This window comes from Carcharodon carcharias, chromosome 15 (assembly GCF_017639515.1).
Source record: "Carcharodon carcharias isolate sCarCar2 chromosome 15, sCarCar2.pri, whole genome shotgun sequence".
Lineage (NCBI taxonomy): Eukaryota > Metazoa > Chordata > Chondrichthyes > Lamniformes > Lamnidae > Carcharodon > Carcharodon carcharias.
In genome coordinates this window covers 37970972-37996136 of record NC_054481.1, presented here as the reverse complement: position 1 = coordinate 37996136, position 25165 = coordinate 37970972, and the positions used below count along the sequence as shown (strand labels likewise).

Below are 25165 nucleotides of genomic sequence, written 5' to 3'. Positions count from 1 at the left end.
ACTCTCCAATTGCCTGGATGAGTGCAGCTCCGACAACACTCAAGAAGCTTGACACTACACAGAACAAAGCAGCACGCTTTATTGGCACCCTGTCCACATTCACTTCCTCCACCACCAACACACAGTGACAGCAGTGTGTACCTTCTACAAGATGCACTGTAGCAACTCACCAAGCCTCCTTAGGCAGCACCTTCCAAACCCAGGTCTGCTACCATCTAGAAGGACAGCAGACACATGAGAACACCACCACCTGGAAGGTCCCCTCCAAGCCACACACTATCCTGACTTGGAAATATATCGCCATTCCTTCACTGTCTCTGGTCAAAATCCTGGAACTCCCTTCCTAACAGCACTGTGTGTACCTACACCACATTGACTGCAGCAGTTCAAGAAGGCAGCTCACCACTATCTTCTTAAGGGCAATTAGGAATGGGCAATAAATGCTGGCCTAGCCTATGATGCCCACATCCCATGAATGAATGAATTAAAAAAAATTCTTCTGAGGAGTTGTAATTCTGCGTATTTTGGGTGCCTTTTCACACTTGCCTTGTCTACAGGGAGTGGTTCAGATGTTGCTGAAGTGCCTTTTTTGTTAACTTTGTGCGGAGACCAGTTGGTCTTAGATATGGATGCTCTAGTACGCCTTCCTTTTGGTGATGAACACAATTGGGATAATGAGCAGAGGCCAAGCAGACCAGAACAAGCTGCTAAAGAAGGAGGAGGGGGAGAAGGGTCTCAGGAAGTGCGTTATCTGCAGAGGCTATTTAAAGAACAATTCTCTTAGCTGAACTCCAGCGATGACCAATGTTTGAGGATGTCTGTGCTTCATTAAAGAAGAAGTGACTGAAACCTGCCACCTGCTCTAGTCCACAATTGCAACCTTAGCAGGGCAAGAAACACAATCCTTTGACTGTGTAGGGGACCGTGGCTATGAACTTATATGTACCTGGCTCCTATAAAGCTGTTGTTGGAGATATAAACAGCAACTCTCAGTTTGGAGTGTATTGCTTCATAAGGGAGGCCACTAAAGCTTTCTATGCAAAAGGAGAGAACTTTATTTCATTCCCTCTTGTTAGACAAAGCAGGCAGGGTGACCATACTGGTTTGCAAAGTGTGCAGACTTTCCCATGGCATAACATGTCATTGACTATGTTCAAATTGCTTCGCGTGCACCTCATGTGAATTCTGCCATGTATCTTAACCAAAAGGGATTCCACTCCCTCATTGTGTGCCTGGTGTGTGACCACAGGCAGGGTATCATGAGAGTCAATGTATATATTCTGGTAGCAGTCATGATGCATTCATTCTGAGGCAGTGCTGTGTGCTAGCTGTATTTCAAACACAGTGGCTAACCAAAGGATGGCTTACTGGGCAACAAGGGTTATCCACTGATGACATGACTCATGACTCCAGTCTAGAACCCATGCACATATGCACATTAGGCATATGACAAGAACCATGCTGCCACAAGGAACCTGACAGTGCAGTCTATTAGCATCCTCAACAACACTTCTGGTACCTGGACTGCACTGAAAAAACCCTGCAGTACTGAGGGGATGTCAAGATTTAACGTTGTATGCTGCATGATGCACAACCTTAACAGCGTGAGGGAACAGCACCATCTATCAGACAGAGGAGGTAGAAGAGGAAAGGAGGCTGCAATCTAGGCTATACATGAACAAGTCTTTTCTTGTCCCTCCTTTGAGGCAAAGATGACTGTTCTTCTAATGGGGTGATTGTTAGGAGTCCGGTGGATAGGTGACTGCTGAGGCCATTCTGTGCCTGAAAAGTCCTGCTGCATATAGGACCTGATACCATAAATGCTTGAGTTTTCGATGAGTTGCTGGCTTGGGATTTCTTACAAGGAGTTTTCTCTCTGCTTCTGATATGCACTTGCTTTGAAAGGAGGCTGCTCTGTTTTTTATTTGGTTGCACCAAGTAGACGTTCTTTGATCAAAAAATAAGAATTACCTGGAAAAACTCAGCAGATCTGGCAGCATCGGCGGAGAAGAGTACAGTTGACGTTTCGAGTCCTCGTCCTTTGATCGCCTTGAGTGCACCTCAGACTCTAGCTCCACATAGGAAAGTCACTTTGGTGAGGGAGTGTCAGGCTTTCTGGCTTGTTACGAGTGGGATGGGAGGAGTGCACGAATTACCAAGCCCCGCTACTCTGCAAGCCATATCATTAATTTAAATGTTTAATTTTATCACCAAAATGGCCAATTGTGTATCTGTATCTCTAGCACCCAGAAGAAAACAGACTCTGACCAGGTTTCTTTCAAAAACTCAATGATTATTTTAAAACAAAACTACTTTAAACGAGTTGCAAGTACTGGTTAACACACAATTGTAATCAGGAAATATAACCATCTATCTCTTCCTAAAGAATTCCCCCAGCACATAAACAGACACACATGACAGACAAACAGAGTCTGTCTGCAGAGATGGGCTTTGGAGGATGGGTGGTATAAAATAAAGGATAAAGTCCGCAGGGTCTTGACACTGTCAACCTGGAGTTCTCTTGTGTGAAGACAGGCCACCAGACCCAGTGGATGCCTGGAAGTTCTCACCAACTCTCCGCTTTGCGAATCCAAATGCAGACTAGCTACACTCAGATGAGGGTTCTCTGGCTGCAGGTTGATAGCCACACACAATTTTAGGCAAGGTAGTGTGAGGGATCCAGTCAAGGTAGCCTTCTTTCCTCAACTTATTCCCCAACAAGACTGCCTTCCAAATAAGCAGGATCACAATTTAAGTTTTTTAACCTCTGCCGTGTGATTGTCTTATTCTCTACCAGCTTTTCATTAATTAAAGTGCTTTACAGTTCAACAAACAAACAACTCCTTCTCAAGTACCATATAGGTCAGGTGATTTCTTGGAAGAGGCCTGCTTGTTTACAGTTCCAAGGTGAACTTACGACCTTCTTAAAAAAAAAACCCCAGCTTAGAATCCACATGCCCAGATCGTGCTAAATCCTTTTATTTTGTAAAAAGAAAACTTAAATCTTGAGAGATATGAACAGGCTATATGACCAGTCCAACTCAGTTGTGACTGTCTCAATATGGTATAGATGTTTGGCATGCCCACTCAGGTGAGCACCTCAGTGTCTGGTATTTTGGCTTGCCAAATGATACGAACACATGAACAAGGAGCAGGAGTAGGCCATTCAGCCCCTCAAGCCTGCTCTGCCATTTAATAAGATCATGGCCGATCTGATAGTAACCTGAAATCTGCATCCCACTTACCCCGATAACTTATCACCCCCTTGCTTACCAAGAATCTCTCCACTTCTGCCTTAAAAATATTCAAAGACTCTGCTTCGACCATGATCCTCTGAGTGAAAACATTTCACCTCATCTCTGTTTTAAATGGGCAACCCCTTATTTTTAAACAGTGACCTCAGTTCTAGATTCTCCCACAAGAGGAAACATCCTCTTCACATCCACCCTGCCAAGACCCCTCAGGTTTCAATCAAGTCACCTCCTATTCACCTAAACTCCAGCGGATACAATCTTAGCCTGTCCATTTTAGTAGTACTAGGCACTAATGACATTGGCTTCACACATCAGCAAGGGGCCCAATGAACAGCAGAGGGAGCACTGGCTGCATGTAGAAATCATTGGAATAAGGCAGCACATAGTTGGCATCCTGCCTTCAATACGATCAATTGGCACAGGTTAATCACACATCCAGATCCTTGTGCTAGTTTTTGGGAGTTATCCAATTTATCCTATGACATTTTCAAGTCAGAATGTGCACAGTATACAAAATAGCATGTTAGTTGTTCCTTATGTCAAGGATGGCTGAGTCATTTTTCAATGGTGACCTAAGAACCCACAGGTCCTTGTGCACTGATTGTTGTGTAGGATCATCTTATTGGAGTCAGGAAGATATAGCAACCACTCTGCAGTTGAGGTTTTCTTACTTCATGCTTAAACCTAGAGGCTTTTATTTTTATTATAACATTAACGTTGAGGTTGGTGCAACATTATGGACATTCCATTTTTGTAACCTCTTTATAATTAGTTGGAAGTTACATGACTTAAGGTTTTTCAAGGCATCTCTTAATCCTTTCTGCTCATTACAGGAGCACATTGGTAAGTTCTGCCTCCCAGTGCAATACTTGTTTCTGAAATAAAAGCAAAATACTGCAAGTGCTGGAAATATGAAATGAAACAGAAAATGCTGGAAGCACTCAGCGGATCAGGTTGCATCTATGGAGAGAGAAACAGAGTTCATGTTTCTGAAGCTCACTGTCTCACATGTAAACAAATGCTTTGTTAAATTTTGCTTCCATGCTGATTGTACACATCTTCCGCTGTGATTCTGCACTGCCATCTGATGCACTGTTATCAATCCCTGGTGGTGGTTGTGGGATTTGTTAAAATCTTTCCTATGATGCCTTTAGCTATCAGGAGAACAGAAAAAATTAATGCATTTATTTATCTTTAGCTTGGTCTTCAAGGTAATGCCTACTGACTCCATATGTGTCCACTTAGATGTTCAGGTGGTAAGAGTATCGGGGATAGGCAGGATAGTGGCATTGAGCTCACAATCCAGATCAGCCATAATCCTACTGAATGGCAGAGCATGCGAGGGGTTGCACGGCCTGCTCCTGCTCCTGTTTCGTATGCTCGTTCTTTACTTTCTTGATGTATAGCCCATTATCACTACTCTATAGTTTTTACACCTTATTGTAATTTTCCTGTAAACTTGTTCCTCTATATCTTTCTCACTGGTTTGGTGACCTGTAGAATACACCTCTGTTGTTTCTTAACTCCAACCAAATGGATTTTGTACTTGATCCGTCTAGGACATCCCCTCTCTCTCCAGCACTTAATAATCTTCTCCTTAATCAACACTGCCACTCCTCTTTCTTTCCTTATTTTTTTCTGAACAATTTGTGTCTAGAAATACTTAGCAGCCAGCCCTGCCCTTTCTCGAGCCACATGAGTAGATAATTCGGCAGCATACTTCACACATTAGTGATCTGAGTCTTAACACTTTGCTTTATGTTAACTAAATGGAACTGTTATTGGAACTGTGTTATTTCAGGGTGATATAACCTGATAGCATTTTGAGCAGGAAAGTAAAAGTGTACTTGCTGTGCAAGATATTGAATATTGATTCACCTTAATAGTCCGAAAGCCCATGAGTACAGTAACTTTTTGAGGACCAGCAGATGTGTCACGTTGTCAACTAAATTGAACAGAAAACATGCTGTGCGCTCCCTGTGCAGGCTGGGGGGGGGGGTGTTCTCTGAGTCGGAAGTGCGCTCTTTCACACATGCGCTTGATGGAACGCAGAAATCTCCCTGAGGCACAAAGGTGTCCCTCAGGGAAATTAGCTTTAAGTTTCACCAGTTCAATAAAGTGTTGAAAAAATTGTTATGACATGTCCCCTTGTGAAACTGTCACATGAGCTGGGACATGTACATTAACTTCAATAAAAGTTTTTGAGAAAATTTAAAATCATTCATGAAAACCTCATCTTGCCCGTGGATGAGGTTCCATGAAAAATGCGAAGGCCAAAAGCTGCCTGAGAGGCAGCTCCTTTAATTATTTTAATTGGTAGTTAAATGGCCTTAATAGGCCTTTGACAGATTGGCAGGTCAGCTGCGCACCTGCTGAAATGAAAATCTAAATGATGCGCAGTGACATCGGGATGCACGTCCCATATTACCGCACCTCATTTTACACCTCGATGAGCATGCCCCCATTTGCCGAGCCTAAGATTCTCCCCCATGCTTTTTTTTAACTCATCAATAGTTAAACTATTGTGATAAACATCTAATGATTCATGGAAGTAAGGAACTGGTTTGCAGCAGTCTGATGTAATGCAGTGGTGTTCCATACAAACATACGAATTAAAAGCAGTTGTAGACCACTCGGCTCCTCAAGCCTGCTCTGTCATTCAGATCATGGCTGATCTAAATGTAATCTCAACCCCGCATTCCTGCCTACCCCTGATAACCTTTTACCGTTCTGTTAATCAGGAATCTATCTAGCTCTGCCTTAAAAATACTTGAAGATTCTGCTTCCACCACCTTTTGAGGAAGAGAATTTCAAAGAATCTCTATCCTCTGAGAGAAAAAAATTCTCCTCATCTCTGCCTTAAGTGAGTGACCCTTTATTTCTAAACTGTGACTCCTGGTTCTGGATTCTCCCACAAGAGGAAACTTCCTCCTCATATCCACCCTGTCAAGACCATAAAAGTCATAAAGGTAAATTCCAGTGGATACAAGCCTAACCTGTCTAGCCTTTCCTCATAAGACAACCCACCGACTCCCGGTAGTAGTCTAGTAAGCCTTCTCTGAACTGCTTCTAACACATTTACATCTTTCTTTAAATAAGGAGACCAGTTCTGTACACACTACTCCAGATGTGGCCTCACCAAAGACTGAAGCATAACCTCCCTATTTTTGTAATCAATTCCCCTCGTAATAAATGATAACATTCTGTTAGCTGTCCTAATTACCTGCTGTACTTACATGCTAATCTTTTGTGATTCATTCACTAGGACACCCAGATCCCTTTGAATCTCAGAGCTCCTCAATCTCTCACCATTTAGATAATAAGCTTTTTTATTCTTCCTGCCAAAATGAATGATTTCACATTTGCTCACATTATACACCATTTGCCAGAATTTTGCCCGCTTACTTGACCTATCTATGTCACTTTGTAGCATCCTTACATCCTCTTCACAATTTACTTTCCTATCTATCTTTGTGTTGTCAGCAAATTTAGAAACCATTCCTTCCTATATAAATTGTAAAAAGTTGAGGCCCCAGCACTGATCCCTGTGGCACACCACTTGCCACATCCTGCCAACCAGAAGAAGACTCATTTATGACAACTCTCTGCTTCCTGTTAGCCAGCCAATCTTCTTTCTGTGTCAATGTGTTACCCTTACACTATGAGCTTTTATTTTCTGCAATAACCTTTGATGTAGCACTTTATCAAATGCCTTCTGGAAATCTAAGTACAATATATCCACCCGTTCCCCTTTACCCACAGCACATGTAGCTCCTTCAAAGAATTCCAATAAATTTGTTAAACATGATTTCCCTTTTACAAAACCATGTTGACTCTATCTGATTGCCTTGAATTTTTCTAAGTGCCCTGCTATAACAACTTTAATAATAGCTTCTAACATTTTTCCTATGACAGATTTTAGGCTAACTGGTTTCTGTCTCCCTCCCTTTTTGAATAAGGGGTTATATTTGCTATTTCCCAATGTAATGGAACCTTGCCCGAATCTAGGGAATTTTGGAAAATTAAAACCAGTATATCAATTATTTCACTAGCCGCTTCTTTCAAGATCTTAGGGTGAAGTCCATCTGGACCTGGGGATTTGTCAGCCTGCAGCCCCAACAATTTTCTCATTACTACTTCACTGGTGATTGTAATTTTCCCGAGTTCCTCCCTCCCTTCCGTATCCTGATTTACAGCTATTACAGTTATTTGCGTACTTTATAGTGAAGACCGAAGCAAAATACCTGTTTAGTTCATCCGCCATCTCCCTACTTTCCATTATCAATTCCCCTGTCACACTCTGTATAGGACCAACGTTCACTTTGTTAACTCTTCTTATTTTAATATCTATTAAAACTCTTACTGTTTGTCTTTGTATTACTAGCTAGTTTTCTGTCATATTGTAATTTTTTCCCTCCTTATTAATCTTTTTGTCATTCTTTACTGTTCTTTATATTCTTTCCAATCTTCTGACCTGCCACCTATCTTTGATTAATTATATGCTTTTTCATTAAGTTTGATACTGCCTTTAACTTTTTTAGTTAACCACGGATGGTGGGCCCTCCCCTTCTGATTTTTCTTTCTCATTGGAATGCATATATCATGTGTATTCTGAAATATCCCTTTAAATGTCTGCCACTGAATTTATATTGACATATCCCTTAACCTCATTTGCCAGTTCACTTTAGCTAGCTCTGCTTTTATGGTCTCACAATTGCCCTTATTTAAGCTTAAAATACTAGTTTTGGACGCTCTCGTTTCTCCCTCAAAATGAATGTAAAATTCAATCATATTATGATCGCTGCTACCTCGGGGTGCCTTCACTGGGAGGTTATCAATTAGTCTTATCTCGTTGCTCAATACTAGGCGTAGTATAGCCTGCTCTCTGGGTAGCTCCAGAACGTGCTGTTCTAAGAAACTATCCTGAAAACATTCTATGAACTCCTCATCTATGTTACCTTTGCCCATCTGATTTGGGCTATCTATATGTAGATTAATATTCCCCGTGATTATTGCTGTACCTTTCTAGCTAGCTCCCATTATCTCTCCTTTTATACTCTCTCCTACTGCGTAGTTACAATTAGGGGGCCTGTACACCACTCCAACTTCTTGCCTTTATCATTCCTCATCACAACCCAAACCGCTTCTGTATCCTGGTTTCCTGAACTTAGGCCATCCATCTCTAATGTACTAATATCATTGTTAATTAACAGAGCCACCCTTCCATCTTTTCCTAACTTCCTGTCTTTTCTAAATATCACATACCCTTCAATATTCAGGTCCTAATCTATGTCATCCTGTAGCCATGTCTCTGTAATGGCTATCAGATCATAGTTATTTATTTCTATTTGCACTATCAGTTCATCTGCTTTGTGTTGAATGCTGCATGTGTTTAGATACGGAGCCTTTCGTTTTGTCTTTTTATTATTTTTGTAGCGTCTAGTTTTATCTGCTGATTACTCTTAGATTTGTACTCTCTGTCCCTTCCTGTCATAATCTTTTTATCATTTCCCATATTAATACCTGTCTCTCTTGCCTTGCTCTACTCATTGGTTTACCACATCTTCCCAAATTTGATCCCTTGCCCCCATTATTCAGTTTAAAACCCTCTCTACTTCCCTAGTTAGGCAGGTCGCAAGGACACCAGCCCCAGCACGGTTCGGGTGTACACCATCACAATGGTACAGGTCCGACTTTCCCTAATACTGATGCCAGTGCCTCACGAACTGGAACCCACTTCTCCCACGCCAGCCTTTGAGCCACGCATTCATTTCTCTAATCTAATTTGTCCTATGCCAATTTGCATGTGGCTCAGGTAATAATCCAGAAATTATTATCTTTGAGGTTCTGCCTCTTAATTTGGTGTCTAGTTCATCATACTGACTATGCAGAGCCTCCTTCCTCATCCTGCCTATGTTGTTGGTACCTACATGGACCACGACCACTGGATCCTCCCCCTCCCATTGCAAGTTCCTCTCCAGCCCTGAGCAGATGCCCCAAACCCTGACACCAGGCAGGCAACAAAGCCGTCTGGACTCTCGCTCTTTGCTCCAGAGAACAGTGTAAATCCCCCTCACTATACTGTCCCCTACTACCACTACATTCCTTTTTGCTCACCACAATTGGATGCATCACGTTGCCATGGTAAGTTTGCTCATCCGCCCTACAGCCCCCACTCATCCAAACAAGCTGAGAGAACCTTAAACTTGTTTGACAATTGCAGAGACACTCACTCCTGCATTCCTGCCCTCTGAGTTCCCTTACCTGCCTCACTCGTAGTCACACCCTCCTGTCCCTGGCCACTGTCCAAATCAGAAGACCCCATCCTAAGTGGTGTGACTGCCTCTTGTATAAAGCATCCAGGTAACCTTTCCCCTCCACTGATGTGTTGCAGAGTCTGCAGTTCACCCTCCAACTCAATTACTCTGAGCTGAAGTTCCTCGAGTCGCAAATACTTACTGCAGATGTGTTTGCACTGAATCACTGTTATCCAGGAGCATCCACATGCTGCAGCCTTGACACAGTACCTGTCCTGCCATCCTTAATGTGCTTTAAATAAATAACTACTTAATTATATTAATCACTAAGTTATGTTGCTTTCTTATACATCTTATTAACTTTACCACCAAATTATATACTATTTTAAACCTTAGGGATAGAATAGAACTTACTAACTTAGCAGATACTCACCAAATAGCTAACTCCTCTCCCTGTAGTAGAGCAAGAACCAACTTCTATGGTGTATGAAAGATAGAAAGAGGAAACAAACGACTCCTTCTCCCCCTTCGCCAAACACCCCTCACCACACTCCCGAGTCTTCACTCAGATAGCTGGCTGCGCTCCGTTCCAAATTACATCCTGTGGACCATATGCAGACCATAACTCTGGCAATGCAGTTCTTTTGGCATTCATATTCTTGTTTGTTGGTTTCTTTTGTGTAAAATTTGTAGGCCCATCGATTTGCACAAACTGTTCTTAGTATAGTTGTCCAATGAACACCAAATTTTTCCTAAATTGGAAAATTAATGGGAACATTCAATCATTATTTTGTGGTCTGCAAGACTGCATAACAACCATCTAATCAGCCCACCAAGACATAAAGCTTTCACACTGTTGCACCAACATGCAGTGTGGGGTTTGGTACAAGCATCAGCAGTGCTGTTGTGTCCTCTAGTGGTGAATCCTTCAGTGCTTACCAGTGCAATCTATACAGGGTATTTGGCTTCTTTGGGAATTAATTTTACATAATACTTAACTGCACAAAACGTCACTAATGTTAATAATTGGAATTAATTTTGCATTAATTTCAAATGTTGCCCTGTGTTGAAGAACAGTGCTAGATTACATTATGAAAATGTTAATCTAATTATTTTAACCCATTTGTAGTACTGGGTACTCCTGCTTTGAGCATCCTTAGTTTTGGAGGATAAGCGGTCACACTGTGGAAACTTTCAGCATTGGTACTGTTTCTGTTCTGCATTTGGGACCCTAAGAATTTTGTGAAACCTGAAGGCAATATTTTGCAGTATTCCCAACCAAATTCTGAGGCCTTAGAATGTGAACTCTTCGACAGTTCGGGCAGCTCGAGGTCTGAAATGAAAGCACATGTTGAAATTGTTCGTCATCCGGTCACAGAAAAAGCAAATCAATAACCTTGGTGCAGACATACAACACCACCCCCCCACCCACCCCCAAACAACTTATATAGTGCCTTTTAAGGTAATAAAGTGTCCTAAGGCATTTCAGAAGGGTGTTATCAAACTAATTGTGACACCAAGGAACATCAGGAGCTCTATAAGCAAGATGACCAATAGTTTGGTCTAAGAGGTAGGTTTTAAGGAGAGGTTTGGTGGGACAGAGATGGAGTTGGTAGTCAGGGAATGAAGTTTGTGGCCAGGACTGAAGACAACTGGCAACAGGCTTCTCAGTATTTAGTTGGAAGAAATTTCTCCTGATCTAGTATTGGACATTGGTCAAGCACTCTGACAATTAAGAGACAGTAGACGGGACCAGAGAGGCAGTGGTGAGGTCGAGCTTGGTCAGTGTACATATGGCCATCACTGCCAGTATAATGTTACATTTTTTGGTTATAGAATGACACAGAAGGTGGCCATTCTGCCCACATCGCCTATGCTGACCCTTGGAAAGAGCTCTCCAATTAGTCCCACTCACTTCTTTCCCTGTCTGACTTTTCATAATTCAGCAATTTTGTTTTCCTTTTCAAGTAATTCTCTAGTTTCCTTTTGAAAACTCTTTACACCACCCATTCAGGAAGTGCACTTTGCAGATCATCCTAACTTACTAATTAAATAGAAGTCTCATCTCACCTTTGGTTCTTTTGCTGATCATCTTAGATCTGTGTTCTCTGGTTACTGACCCTTCTGCCACTGGAAACAATTTCTCCTTATTATCAAAAACCCTTCAGGATTTTGAACATGTCTATTGAATCTCCCTCTATCCTCTGTTCTGAAAATAGCACCAGCTTCCGTAGTGTTTCCACGTAACTAAAATGCTTGTCTCTGGTAACATTCTATTAAATCTCCTCTGCAGCCTCTCTAAGGCCTTGATATTTTTCCTAAAGTGCAGTGGAATTGGCCAATGTGCTCCAGCTGGGACCTAACCAATGTTTTATAAAGGTTTAGCACACTTTCCTTGCTTTTCGTACTCGATCTCTATTTATAAAGCCAAGGATCTCGAATGCCTTTTTAACAGCCTCTCAACTTGTCCAGCCGCTTTCTAAAAACTTGTCTATGTACTCCTCCACCATTGGTAAAATATCAGCAGGGGAGACTGGTGGCCGAGGGGCATGCAACTGATTGGAGTAGCCAGTTGTGTAAACTCAGGAGAATACTAACATTAACATGTTATGTACACCATAGCAACAAAATCTGCACAGAGCTCTTTTGAAGCACAGGTTCACTAATGTGTGATTTTTATCAAAATCTCAGCATTTACAGCTAAAAACTGTTAAAATGTTTTAAACATACAAAATAAATTTAAATTAAATTTAATGTTTTTTAACCTGCAGCATGCTTTTGTGCAAAATTTAGTCCAGAATGAATATGCTGAATCTAGGAAATTCGTACATGTCATGTATTAGTTTAAATAAGAGTGCCATGTCGGACATTGATATTGTCTGGTTTTCCCTTTCCTGAAACAGTCATGTTGATGATGATGGAGATGAGGATATTGTGAGCCCACAAGGAAACCGCCAACAGCATGACAATCTGTACAGAGTTCATATGCCCAGTCTGTACAGCTGTGGGAGCAGTTTTGGCAGCGAGACCAGTATCCCTGCCGCAGCACATACTGTCAGCAATGCTCCTGTCACGGAATACATGTAAGTGACTGAATGACCTTCTGTTCTTTTAGTTCCTGCTTTACAGTTTGCACTTTCCCCCCTTCTTTTTAAAATTAAAGTAATATTTCACAACTGGAAATCCAGAAGCGTTTTAAAACCTTATGTGAGAAATGTTAAAGTGCATATTTATTTTATTGTTAGTTATTTTATTATTATAATGTCAAATTATAATCTTTGTAGACAAGTGGAGATGGGAAAACAATTTACCCATCTAAGTGGCATTTTTATTTACTGTTATGATCTGCCACTTTATTAAAGGATGTGATGACTTTACCAGTTGACGCCTTGATGATTTCCAATCATCCCCACCTAATTCTTTTGTCCTAGTTTGAAACACAATGGGCAAAATTTTTAGCTTGGCGGGCGAGCGCCCAACCCACTTGAGCATAAAATGATGGGTGGCCGACGTCAATGCGCAGTCGTGCGATAATTTGGAGTCAGCAGCGCATCTGCCGACAATTAAAAGGCCTGGTAAGGCCAATAAGTAATCAATTAACTTAAATTTTTTGCTGCCTGTCCAAACGAGCGGCCTTTGCATTTTTTTTGGAAACCTCATTCACGGGCGGGATGAGGCTTCCAAAAGCAAATAAAAATAAAATAAAAGCATCAAAATTTAATTAGTAACATGTCCCCTCATGTGACCCTGTTGCATTTTCCAAATCTTTATTTTCTTTTTTAAAAATGCATCATCTCCCTGAGGCAGCTCTGTGTCTCAGGGAGATTTTCAAAAACGCGCGCGTGCACAAACACGCGCACGCACACACACACAGGCAGCGCTGAGAGCGCTGCCATTCACGTTTCATGCTGGGTGGGCCTTAATTTGCCTGCCAGCGTGCAATCGCAGTCTGACCCCACTCGCGGGCGGCAGTTGTCTTCCTGACCGAGCCCGCCTGACGTGGGCTAAATTCTGCCTAATGATATCCATTTTTGAAAAGGTATTTATAAAAGCAGAAAAATCAAAGACGGTTTTTCCTTGGCACTTTGAGAATGTAATATTTGGTCCTCAAGGAGCCTTCAAGTTTACTTGAATCTGCTTAGGTTCTAGGCCAAAAAAAAATCTCAAGTTTTCCTGCAGCCTCTTAAATTAAACCTCATGATGTGAATTTTCGGTCTCGGTGCCTCTTTTAATAGAAATTGTTACGTAAAAGTCATTGGCTTTGAGAATTCAAAGTTAAAAATGCTAACTTTATTTTGTTTTAACTCCGATGTGAAATGCCTTATTTAAAGGGTGGGGGAGCACTTTTCAACGTGTACATAATGTAGCTTCAGAGTGCCCCCAGATTAGTTTGAAGTTGCGCCCTCCTGTTTTCTCTCTGCAATTAATGCAATTGGAGTGGTTTAGGCCAGAGAGAGACTATACTCAAAAGGCTTCTAAGCCCGCAACAGAAGTAGGTGTTTTCCAAAAGAAGTAAATTTTAGGAGGGTTTATTATTTTCTCGTATAAAGAAAAAAAAGTGCTCTGTATTAAATTGTTCTCCTAAACCTCACTTTCCTTTTTATGTAATGTAAAATCATGCAAATAATTTAAGATGTTGCCATTTTATTAACTAAAATTTTTAAGTAAAGTACAGTTATCAAACCAGAATTCAACTGTTTTATTTTTCCTCTGTAATTAAACAGGAGCCAGAACGCAACCTATCAGAATCCCCGCTGTGAGAACACACCTCTGATTGGCAGAGAGTCCCCTCCTCCTTCTGTAAGTTGATAGATTTATTTAGTTTCACACTGAAAATTAATTTAAGTCCAATGTAAAACTAGTCCAAAGCTTTAGAAAACCATAATTTGCTATGCCAATAGACTTGATCAAAGAAAATATATATTTTTGAAAGGGAATGCTGGTCACCCTAGAATTTTTAAATAACACTAATGCAATCACTTTTTGTTTGTGTAGTATCCTGGTGCTGGAAAATGAATGCATACCTCACAGATTTTTGAAGAGTATGGTGCAATAGAGCTCATGGTATCATCTAATGAAGGGTTTTCATGTTGCACAAATTTCCTATGTTAGAACAAGGACAAAAATGAGGCACCATTCGTCAAAAATTTGTCCCATAGTTTTTAGACATGGTAGGATAAAACAAAAATTGACTACACTAGCCCCTTGCTATAACATTGTCTGGTATTCCACAACCTCTCAGATAACACGTATTCCTTATGGCTCCCTTTCTATAGGGGAACCATATAAAAGACTATCTACAACACACTCGTCAGTATAGCGAGCTTTTTGTGTGACTGCAAAAGACAGCTTTATAGAGAGGGTCTAGTGTGTACTGGTAAGTGGTGTTTTATCTTGCCCAGTTTAATTCAGATTTGTTTTTTTGTTGTCTATTAATGGTATGCATATAACTTTCAATTTAATCCTTTGAGTACAGTGTAGTATTTTGCACCATTCAAGTGGTTAAAATTCCAGCTAAATGTCCAAATTAAAATGAATTTATGTTTTTTGATAGGATTTTAATTATCGACCCTATTGTAGCATGTAGCATTGGAAGATTATTGATCGGTATATTTTAAAGGTGCAGAATAGATAAAGGTCTTAAAGGATTGAAATGTCTAAAGAAATAGTGTGAGAAATACTGCCCAGATGATGGCAATCACAACTTAACACCTCATCAGTCCACTTTCCTTTTAAAAAAAGTTATTTTTGGTGAAAGTGAACTGTTGAATGTATTTCTTTCTATTTATCTATGAACTGCTGTATGAAGATTTTGTCATCCTGGCAATGTAGGGATCAACATTTTTCTAATTCTGTTTTACACACTGCAAAATTATGTGGTGACATCTTTTGAAATAAGAAAAACTTGGAGTTTGAATTGATGTCAAAAGACCACTGATTGGAGTACTGTATTGGGATATTTTCTGAATTGAAAATGTATTTTAACACTATCTTCTATTTAAATTCTACTTCTTTCTGTTTGTCTTTTTCTGATTTGTATGTCTGTTGCTTTCATTAGCGTTCTTTCCAATTTCTGTACTCTTTCATTTTACTTAGCTTCATGGCTTCTACTCATATTATGCATGATCTCTTAAGAGCCTTGCCTAGTATCTGCTAAATACAGAGTACCCAGGCGTACTGAGGTATTAGAGTCTTTCCTATTTTGACCAGAATTGATCCTAAAATAGCCGGCAATCTGATTCACCTGCTAATTGATTGTAAGCCAGGGTTTAAGGATAATTTGGGAATCACTTTTTGGCACTTGCTAAAATTGGAAACTGTTATTTGGTATAATGTATCAAATCAAATAATTTTGCTTCCCACACTGTGAAGCTGCCCTATTATCAAGCGAAACGAGTGTGACCAAACTGGTCAACAATCTGACAGTAAAGGGACATCTTGCGAATAATGGTCATAATATGATTGAAGTTGATATTGGATTTGAGAGGAAGAAGAGAGAGTCACAGACCAAGGTTTTAAATTTAAGTAAGGCAGACTTTGAAAGGATGAAAAATGACCTGGGCTTGAGCTGTTAATGGGTAAACCTATGGGAATTATTCAAAACATAATTGGTATGAAAGATTGGTATCCATGCCTAAAAGGCAAAATTTCTACTTGTGCAATGTTATTGAAGCAACAATGGTCAACAAATGAGATTCAAGATGATATCAGTTAGAAAGGCTTCCACAAATGCAAGGAAAATGGAAATTCAGTCAGCTAGGAATCACAAAAGGGGTACAAATAATATTGAGATGCAAAAAAAAAAGTATATGCAAAACAACTTGCAAAGGAGATCAAAGCTAACAGCAAGAACTTTTATAAATATGAATATATTAAGGGAGAGAGTGGTAATGGGGAATGTGAACCAATTAAAGACAGATGCAGGTGAGACTACAATGGGCAAGAAGCAAATGGCAGACATGTTAAATGAATATTTTGTATCCGTTTTTACAGTGGAAGAGGAGGACAAAATACATTGGTCAAAAGAACCTAAAAATAAGTCATAAGGAGGAACTTAATGGATTTATTATAAAATAAAAATGGTAATGGAGAAAATAATAAGACTTAAGATAAACAAATTGCTAGGTCAGTCTTATGGGTTTCAGCTACACGATATTAAGAGAAATAGCTGAGAAGTTTGCAGATGTGTTACAATTGCCCAGAATTCTCAATAGTGTCTTTTGGATTGGAAAATTATAAATTACTCTTTGATATTTAAGATGAGAGGGAAGGTACGGGTGGGTAAGAACCACATAATTACAGACATGTCTTAACTTCTGTTGTGGAGAAGTTACTGGAATTTGTCATCAGAGACAGAGTGGTTGAGCATTTGAACATGTATACACTGATCAAAGACAGTCAGCATAGGTTTCTGAAGGCTGGGTGACGTCTAATTAATCCAACTGAATCCTTTTGGTATCACCAGCAAGGTGGCTAGAGGTGCATCTACAAATGTCCAGGCGGATTTCTAAAAAACATTTAAGGTTCCACGTGAGCGTTTATAAATGCAGATAAAAACAAATTTAATTGGAGGTAATCTTGTGAAGTGGGTGGGTAATTATTGGGGTGGTAGGAGATATAGAATAGAGAAAAGGAGCTGTTCTCTGGTGTGATGTGACAAATAATGATCCCCAGAGATCTGTATTGGGGTCTCAGCTTTCACTATTTATATTAATGGCTTAGATGAAGGAATATGTTGTGTTGCATATCCAAGTTTGCAGATAAACTTAGGCTAGAAGGCACAGTAAATTGTCTAGCTGAGAGTAGGAAGTAAAAAGAGTTATATGCAGATGAACTAAGTGGGCAGAATTGTGGCAGATGGAGTTCAGTGAGAGAAGGTGTTAGAACATCCACTTTGGATCTGAAAAAGTAAAACCTGAATATTTTCTTGATAGTGAGAGACTAGGAACTTTGGTGAATAAAGAGATTTAAGTGTTTACACAAATCACTAAAAGCTAGTGACAGGTGCAAAAATTAATTAAAAAGGCTAATGGAATGTTGGCCTTTATATCAAGGGGGTTGAAATACAAAAGTGAGGAAATTGTGCATCAGTTCTGCAGAACTAGGCTGGACTTGACTGGAGTAATATGTTCAGTTTTGGGCATAACACCTCAGCTAAAATATATCCAGCAGTGAGCACAATACATATTCACCAGAATTTCTGTGGGCTAAAGGATTAAATTATGAAGACATGTTACAAAGTTGGGCTAGAATCCCCTCAAGTTGGGAACGTTAAGGGGTGGTCTAATAATAGATAGAGCAAAATTATTTCTGTAATAAAAACAGAAACTGCTGGAAAAGCTCAGCAGATCTGACAGCATCTGTGGAGAGAGAAACAGAGTTAACATTTCGAGCTCTGAAGGAGGGTCATGCGGACTCTCTCTCTTTCTCTCTCCACAGATGCTGTCAGATCTGCTGAGTTTTAACAGCATTTTCTGTTTTTATTTCATATTTCCAGTATCCGCACCATTTTGCTTTTATCTCATAAATTATTTCTGTGCCTGGAGGAACCTAGAACATTGGGGGCATTACCTTAAAATTAGAGCAAGACTATTTAGAAGTGAAATTAGGAAGCATGTTTTCCCCACAAAGGGTAATGAAAATTTGGAATGCCTCTCCTGAAAAGGCTGAGAATACTGGTTAAATTGAATTTTCAAAACTAGATTACTGGACATTTATTGAGTATAGAGAAATCATAGGCCATTGGAATTGAGATACAGATCAACTATCATCTTATTGAATTGTAGAACAAGCTAATGGGTTAAATGGTCTATTCCAGTTCCTTGTGAATCATGAATCTGAATCATGATCTTACCAAGATCTTGCATATGCACATGGATCCCATTAGAAATATAAATTTATTCACTGGTGGTACTAGATGCTTTTTTTTTAAGGACATGAAGCATCCATACCTGAGCTAGTTTGAATTTTGCAGCTCCTTGCTTGCTAAAGATTGTTTTCATTGTTATAGCAGTCACTTTTAATGGTATACCATAATGCAAAATATTGTGATGCTTTCAAAATAATCCCTAAACTATTGTTGTTTATTTACTGAGGATTTTTGAAAAATACCAATACTATTTTTGTGGACTAAATAACTACCTTGAGCAACAAAACCTGTTTTCCACCATTTTTCAAAAATCACATTCATGAGAAACAAAAGTGTTTTAAAGTAGAGCAGTATTCAAGATTTCTCTAAATAATATCAAACTGAAAATTCCAACTGTGAGCTATGTTTGGCTATGGTGCATAATTCTACAGTCCTCAAAGGTTAAAGTGTGCTTGGTTCAAAAGTAATATGGAATATTACATTGTTAAGAGAAATAGGAGTGGGCTTGGTTTGCTGAGGTTTTTGATGCTGTTAAGTTGATAGACGTGTTCATATATGAAAAGGGTTTTTATAAGTTGCGGTGCTCCCAGTTGTTCCTGTGTTCCCTCCCCCTGTCCTGGGAATGTTCCTGGGTGTTTTGTGGGTTTGTTTTCCCCTTTACACTTGCTTGCACTGGATTTCTCTTTTGAGGCTGCACTCTATTTCTCTCTCTTGCAATGCCACAGCTGTATTTGGCTGCTCTGGACAATGGCAGCCATCTGAGCTGGCAGCCAAAGAACTGCAACAGTGCGAGAACGAACTCTTACTGGTAAAGAAGGCAGCAAACCAGAACAGGTACTGAAATATGGCTTTATATCCCATTCCCTATTGCTTTCAGTTCCTTGAGTACTCACCCTTGCTAAATATTATTATTTTGAATGAGCAACCCTTTCCCCACTTCTGATTCTCTAAAACAGCACCCTCTAGCCAGCACAGCATTTTAAATGGACACTGGAGCATTGCTTTGTTGCTCCATTCCATGTGGCTTCTGATTCTTCTTAAAATGTACACTTTGCTAAGGATCACGGAAGAATAAAAATTACGACACAGCTTATATCCTACTTAACTATTGCTTTAGCTCTCAAAAATTACACCTTGTCGAAAAGCATGGATAAGCGTTGGAACATGGCTCTAGGTCCCATTCCTCAGTAGGGATGTCACAACATAGATTTTGATAAGATGATGTATTGATATGCAAAACCTTTCCAAAAATTATAGTTAACATTCATAGCAAGGCTTCTGTTAAGACTTGCTATTTTTTTCACCCAGACCACATGGACTAGTACAAACAATGTTGAATTTGAACAGTCTTTGTGCAGTTTGTTTCAAGATCTCCAATGTTTAACATTTCAGTTGGGCCAGTCTTTCACCAGAAATATGTTTAATCTGTGAACAATATTTATCTTATTTAAAAAAAAAACTCCCAAAATATTACAATACCCTCTTCTGACTTAAAAAAAAAACCTGGATTTTCAGTAAAGGTAAGATGGTATCATGAGGCCACTATCAATGTAAAAGATTCTTTTTGAAAGATCATTAATTTGTGATACCAATCATGTGACATCCCTGTTATATGCTTGAATGCACTCAATGGAATGCACAGAATGTAGGTGGCCACTGAAGCACTTTGAGCACTGTAATAGCCCTTTTGCACCAAAATTATTTTAATTTTATACTTCTTTTAGCTTGCTTAGAAAATGCTATAAAATGTTCTGTTTCCACGTTTTTCTAATTGTGATTTGTGAAAATGCAATGTTTACAGTGTAGAAACATAATTTTGTTGCTGTAATTTCAAAGGCATTCTACAAATTCTAACTTTTTAAGCTTTCATTCTTCAATTACAGTGATTCCGATATCCTAAAATAAATGCTGTGCTGCACATCATAGTGTTCCAAATGGAAACTGAAATATGCTTTGTCACCAATTGTCATCTTGATACTAAAATGTGCACGTTTCAATAATATTGCATTGGTGCAATACCTTCTGTATTCCAATGAGAAAAGAAATGGTGATGGAATAGATATAATTTATCCATCAGCTAAATCATAGTACTCACTGGGATACATTCCAGCTGTCTTCTGATTAGCATGTGCAAGAGGAACATTTATTGAACTGCACTTCCATTGTATTTTGTTTACAATACCTCATTGCAAAATCAACCTAAAAAGATGAAGGAATGTAGAATTTTTGAGCAAGTATTGCAAATAATTGAAGGGAAGGGTTTTTTATTGCTGATTTTCTACCTAAAATAAACTTTTAGAAGGAAAACAGGGGAACTAGAAAAGGAGTTTAAATGGATTTGTTGTATTGATAATCAAGAAGCAGTTTTAAGCAAAGCAGATATATTCTTGTGATCCATAGCCAGGATTGTTGGGTGCAAGTTTCAGATTTTGGCAGTACTATACAATTTTGGTTACCCTATATGCATTGGAAGAGGCTTCAGGAAAGAGCAACAGGGAAAAAGGATATAATTGCGTTAGAAACCATTCAGAGAAGGTTTGCTTGACTCATTCAGGGCTTATCTTATGAAGAAAGGTTGAACAGGTTAGGCCTGTACCCATTGGAGTTAAAAGAATGAATGGTGATCTCATTGAAACATATAAGATCCTGAAGGGACTTGACGGGGTGGATACTGGAGATTGTTTCCTCTTGTTGGGGAAGAATGGAACTGGGGGACACCGTTTAAGACTAAGAGATCTCCCTTTTAAGACAGAGATGAGAAGAATTTTTTTTCCCCACAGACTCACGGCCCTTTGATGAATTCTCTTCCCCACAAAGAAATGGAGGCTGGGTCATTGAATTTATTCAAGGCTGAGTTAGATAGATTTTGATAGACAAGGGAGTCAAGGGTCATGAGAGGCAGACAGGAAAGTGGAGTTGAGACAGCAATCCGATCAGCCATGATCTTATTGAATGATGAAGCAGGCTCAAAGGACCGAATGGCCTACTTCTATGTCCTACATTCCTAAATGAAAACTGGGATCAGGTGCGAGGAAAGTTAAGAGGTGTATGCCATACAGTGGCAGGGGAAAAACAATAATGTGGGATCTCATTGAGATTTATTAAACAACAGACAGTTTAACCTAATAACATCAACTTGCATTTATATAGAACCTTTAACAATAACAGCTTGTATTTATATAGCGCTGTGGACTAAAACATCCCAAGGAATGTTCACTCATTCGCTCACTTTTCCAGAACCGCTTCATCCAATTCAGGGTCGCGGGGAGTCGGAGACTATCCCAACAGGCAGTGGGCGCTGGATGGGACACACCCAGAACAGAAAGCCATTACAGGGCAAACACTCTCAAGTGTGCACAGATAGGCAAACACAGACTAAGGGGCGATTTACCGTAGCCAATCCACCTAACCAGCACATTTTTGGAAGGTGGGAGAAAATTGGAGCACCCATTGGAAACCCATGTGGACATGGGGAGAATGTGGAGTTTGCACACACAGGTCAAGGTCGTACCCAGGCCCCTGGAACTGTGCCGCCCATCCCAAGGAGTGTTTTAAAGCAAAATTAGACACCGAGCCAAATAAAGGTGATAATATGGCAGATGGCCAAAAGCTCGGTCAAAGATGTAGATTTTAAGGAGTGTGTTAAAGAGAGAAAGAGAAGTAGAAAGCCAGAGAGGATTATAGGGGAAATTCCAGGACTTGGGGCATTGGCTGTTGATGGCAGAGTCACCAGTTGTGGAGCAATCACAAACTGGGATGCTCGAGAATTAGGTGAACGTAGATATCTTGGAGGGTTGTGGGACTAGAGGAGATTACAGAGATAGGGAGAGGTGAGAATGAGAATTTTAAAATCAATCTGTTCATCGGGAGCGAGCAGAGGAGTTTTAGGGGAATGGACTTGGTGCGAGTAAGAACACGGACAGTAGAGTTTTGGATGACATAAAGTTTATGGGCGATAGAATGTGGGAAGTCATCCAGGAAAGCATTGGAATAGTCAAGTTTAGAGATAATGAAAGCATGAATGAGGGTTTCAGCAGCAGATGGGGCAAAGTCGGACAGTATTGCAGAGGTGGAAATAGGTGGCCTTAGTGACAACACGAATATATGCTTGGAAACTCATCTTGGTCAGATATGGCACCAAGGTCGAAGGTCTGGTTTAGCCTCAGTTGCCTGGGAAAGGATGGAGTCTTAGGAACATAGGACTTAGGAGCAGCTGTAGGCTATTCAGCCCTTCGATCCTGCTCGGCCATTCAATAAGATCATGGCTGATCTGGTTGTCGTCTCAGCTCCACTTTGCTGTCTGCCCTCCATAACTATCGACTGTCAAAATCTGTCTAACTCTGCCTTGAATAAATTCATGTTTATAACATAAATTATAAGTTTAATTATAAGTTTATAAATTCAGTGTTTCAAAGTCAGTAGCTAGAGAGCAGAGTTTGGAGTGAGGATCAAAGACTGTTGCTTCAACCTTGACAATATTTAATTGGAGGAATTTCTCATCCAGTACTGGACATTGGATATAAGCAGTCTGATAATTTGGCAAGCAGAGAAGTCAAGAGAGTTGGTGATGCTGTTGAGCTAGTTGTCATTAACATACATGTAAGAACTAATGTGCTTTGGGATTTTGTCATCAAGAGGCAGCATGTAATTGGGAAATAGGAGTGGGCCAAGGATAGATCCTTAGGAGACACCAGAGATCACAGTGCAGGTAGAGAAACCATTGCAAGTAATACTCTTGGCTATTGGATAATAATGGAACCAGGTGAGTGCCAATTCATCTAGCCGGATGACAGTGGAGAGGAGGATGATATGATTAATCATGTTAAAGGCTGCAGGCAGGTTGAGAAGGACATGGAGGAATAGTTTATCTGTGCCACAGTCACACAGAAAAATATGGGAAAATAGATCAAGACAGTTCATTGGAGTGTAATTAGACAAAGTTTAATACCAAGTTAAAGGAGTTATTTGAAAGGTAACTAAAACTTGGTCAAAGGAGTGGGTTTTAAGAAGGTTTGTAAGGGAGAAGAGGGAGGTGCAAAGCTGAACAGGTTTAGAGAGAAATTCCTAAATGTTGGGGTCTGGACTGAATGCTACTTCGGCATGTGAAACTATGGAATACACAATTAAATTCATTGAAATTAAAGTTCGAGTAGATGTTAGAAGATAATTGCCTCAGAAGGTGGTGGAGGCAGGGCCATTAAATATTTTTAAGGCAGAGATAGATAGATCCTTGTTAGGCAAGGGAATCAAAGGTTATTGGGATTAGATGGGAACGTAGAATCTGAAATGCAAGAAGATCAGCCATGATCTTATTGAATGGTGGAGCAGGCTCGAGGGTCCGAGTGGTCTACTCCTGTTCCTATTTCTTATGTCCTTATGTAATTCTTTATAAAATGATTGATCAATGCTTGGAATAATTTGTAGGGAAGAAAGCAGAGTTCTGGCATTGGGGGTGTGCAAAATGCATTTGAATGGGTCAGAATATTCATTTATTTCCATACAATTCACACACAATGCAAATGATCATGATCGGTATTTAAAACAATTGTATATGGATAGTGGTTATATGTTTGTATTAAAGGGGACATCTGTAAGAACTTGCTTGAAGGTTGACTCCCCTCAGTTGCACCATGACTTGTGGTTCCCCATTGTCTTTGCCAGTCACGTTGTGTGAGTCTGGATAGAGAATATTGACTCACTCAACTCTCTGAAGCCAAACCTTGTGCAATTTCTGCATCCTATTCTAACAGGTAGAGATCAGGAGCTGGGCCTTATTGCACAGTTGCCCAAATTATCATGAGGCCAGTTGCAGGAGCTGGCCTTCCCTGCTTGAGAATGGGTAACTCAACCTGAGATTCAGTGGTACATTTGGCTGCAAAGTCATGCGCAGGGCACATTGTCTCATGTAAACAAGCACAGGGAAGATTGATCAGCATCTGTGGAGAGACAGCTGACTTAACATTTCCAGATTCAATTCTTGTTAGAGCTCAATTCTGATAAAGGGTCTATATTTGAAACATTAGCTTACCTGTTCTCTTTGTAATTCTGTCTGTCATGTTGAATGTTTATTACATTTTGTATATTATTTGTTATCCAGATACTGCAGTTTTTTGACGTTGGTTCTTTATTCATGAAAAAAATATTTAAAATGTTTCCATTTTTTAAAGCTGTTCATCTAGGTAAGGTAGCTCTAGGGGACTTGAAATTGAAACGATGTACAGTATGATGTCAAGAACATATAGAGCTATTTTACTATCCTATGGTTGGTTGAGACTTTATCTGCTGGCTTGAGAAGGTTGAGCCATGATCTAATAGGTGTCTTTGGCCAGAATTTTTGGTTTGGCGAGTGGGGGTGGGGCCCACTCGCCGAGGCTTAAAATGACATGGGATGACGTCAGGCATGTGTCCTGATGTCACCACATATCATTTAGATTTTCAGATCGGCGGGCGGGCAGCTGACTCGGCTGCGTGCCCACCTAACTGTCAAAGGCCTGTTAAGGCCATTTAAAAGCTAATTAAACCAATAAACTGAGCTGCCCGTCCAACCTTAAGGTTGGGGGGCAGGCGAAGGGCCCAGGCGGCCTTCACATTTTTCATGGAACCTCATCCATGGGCGGGATGAGGTTTCATGAAGCGTTTATAAATTGAATAAAAGTTTTCATAAAAATTCATTGACATGTCCCAGCTTATGTGAAACTGTCTTAAAATTTTTTCTTTTCTTTATTTAGCTTTTTAAAACTTAAACTAATCTCCCCAAGGCACCTCTGTGCCTCAGGGAGATTTCT

The 25165-nt window shown here is 40.0% G+C and overlaps 1 protein-coding gene across 3 annotated transcripts in view; it reads left to right on the top strand.

Moving 5' to 3' along the window:
- Window positions 1–25165, top strand: part of LOC121287887 (protein tweety homolog 3-like) — a 196651-nt gene that overhangs the window by 160218 nt on the left and 11268 nt on the right. The window contains exons 12-14 of one of the 3 annotated variants that reach the window (XM_041205899.1): window positions 12415–12594; window positions 14236–14311; window positions 19106–19214. In XM_041205899.1, the coding sequence (XP_041061833.1) occupies window positions 12415–12594; window positions 14236–14311; window positions 19106–19192 (343 nt within the window). In that variant the 3' untranslated portion in view covers window positions 19193–19214. Of the gene's footprint in view, window positions 1–12414; window positions 12595–14235; window positions 14312–14787; window positions 14889–19105; window positions 19215–25165 lie in introns of all 3 variants that reach the window. The other 2 variants (XM_041205901.1, XM_041205900.1) reach the window with 2 other exon arrangements.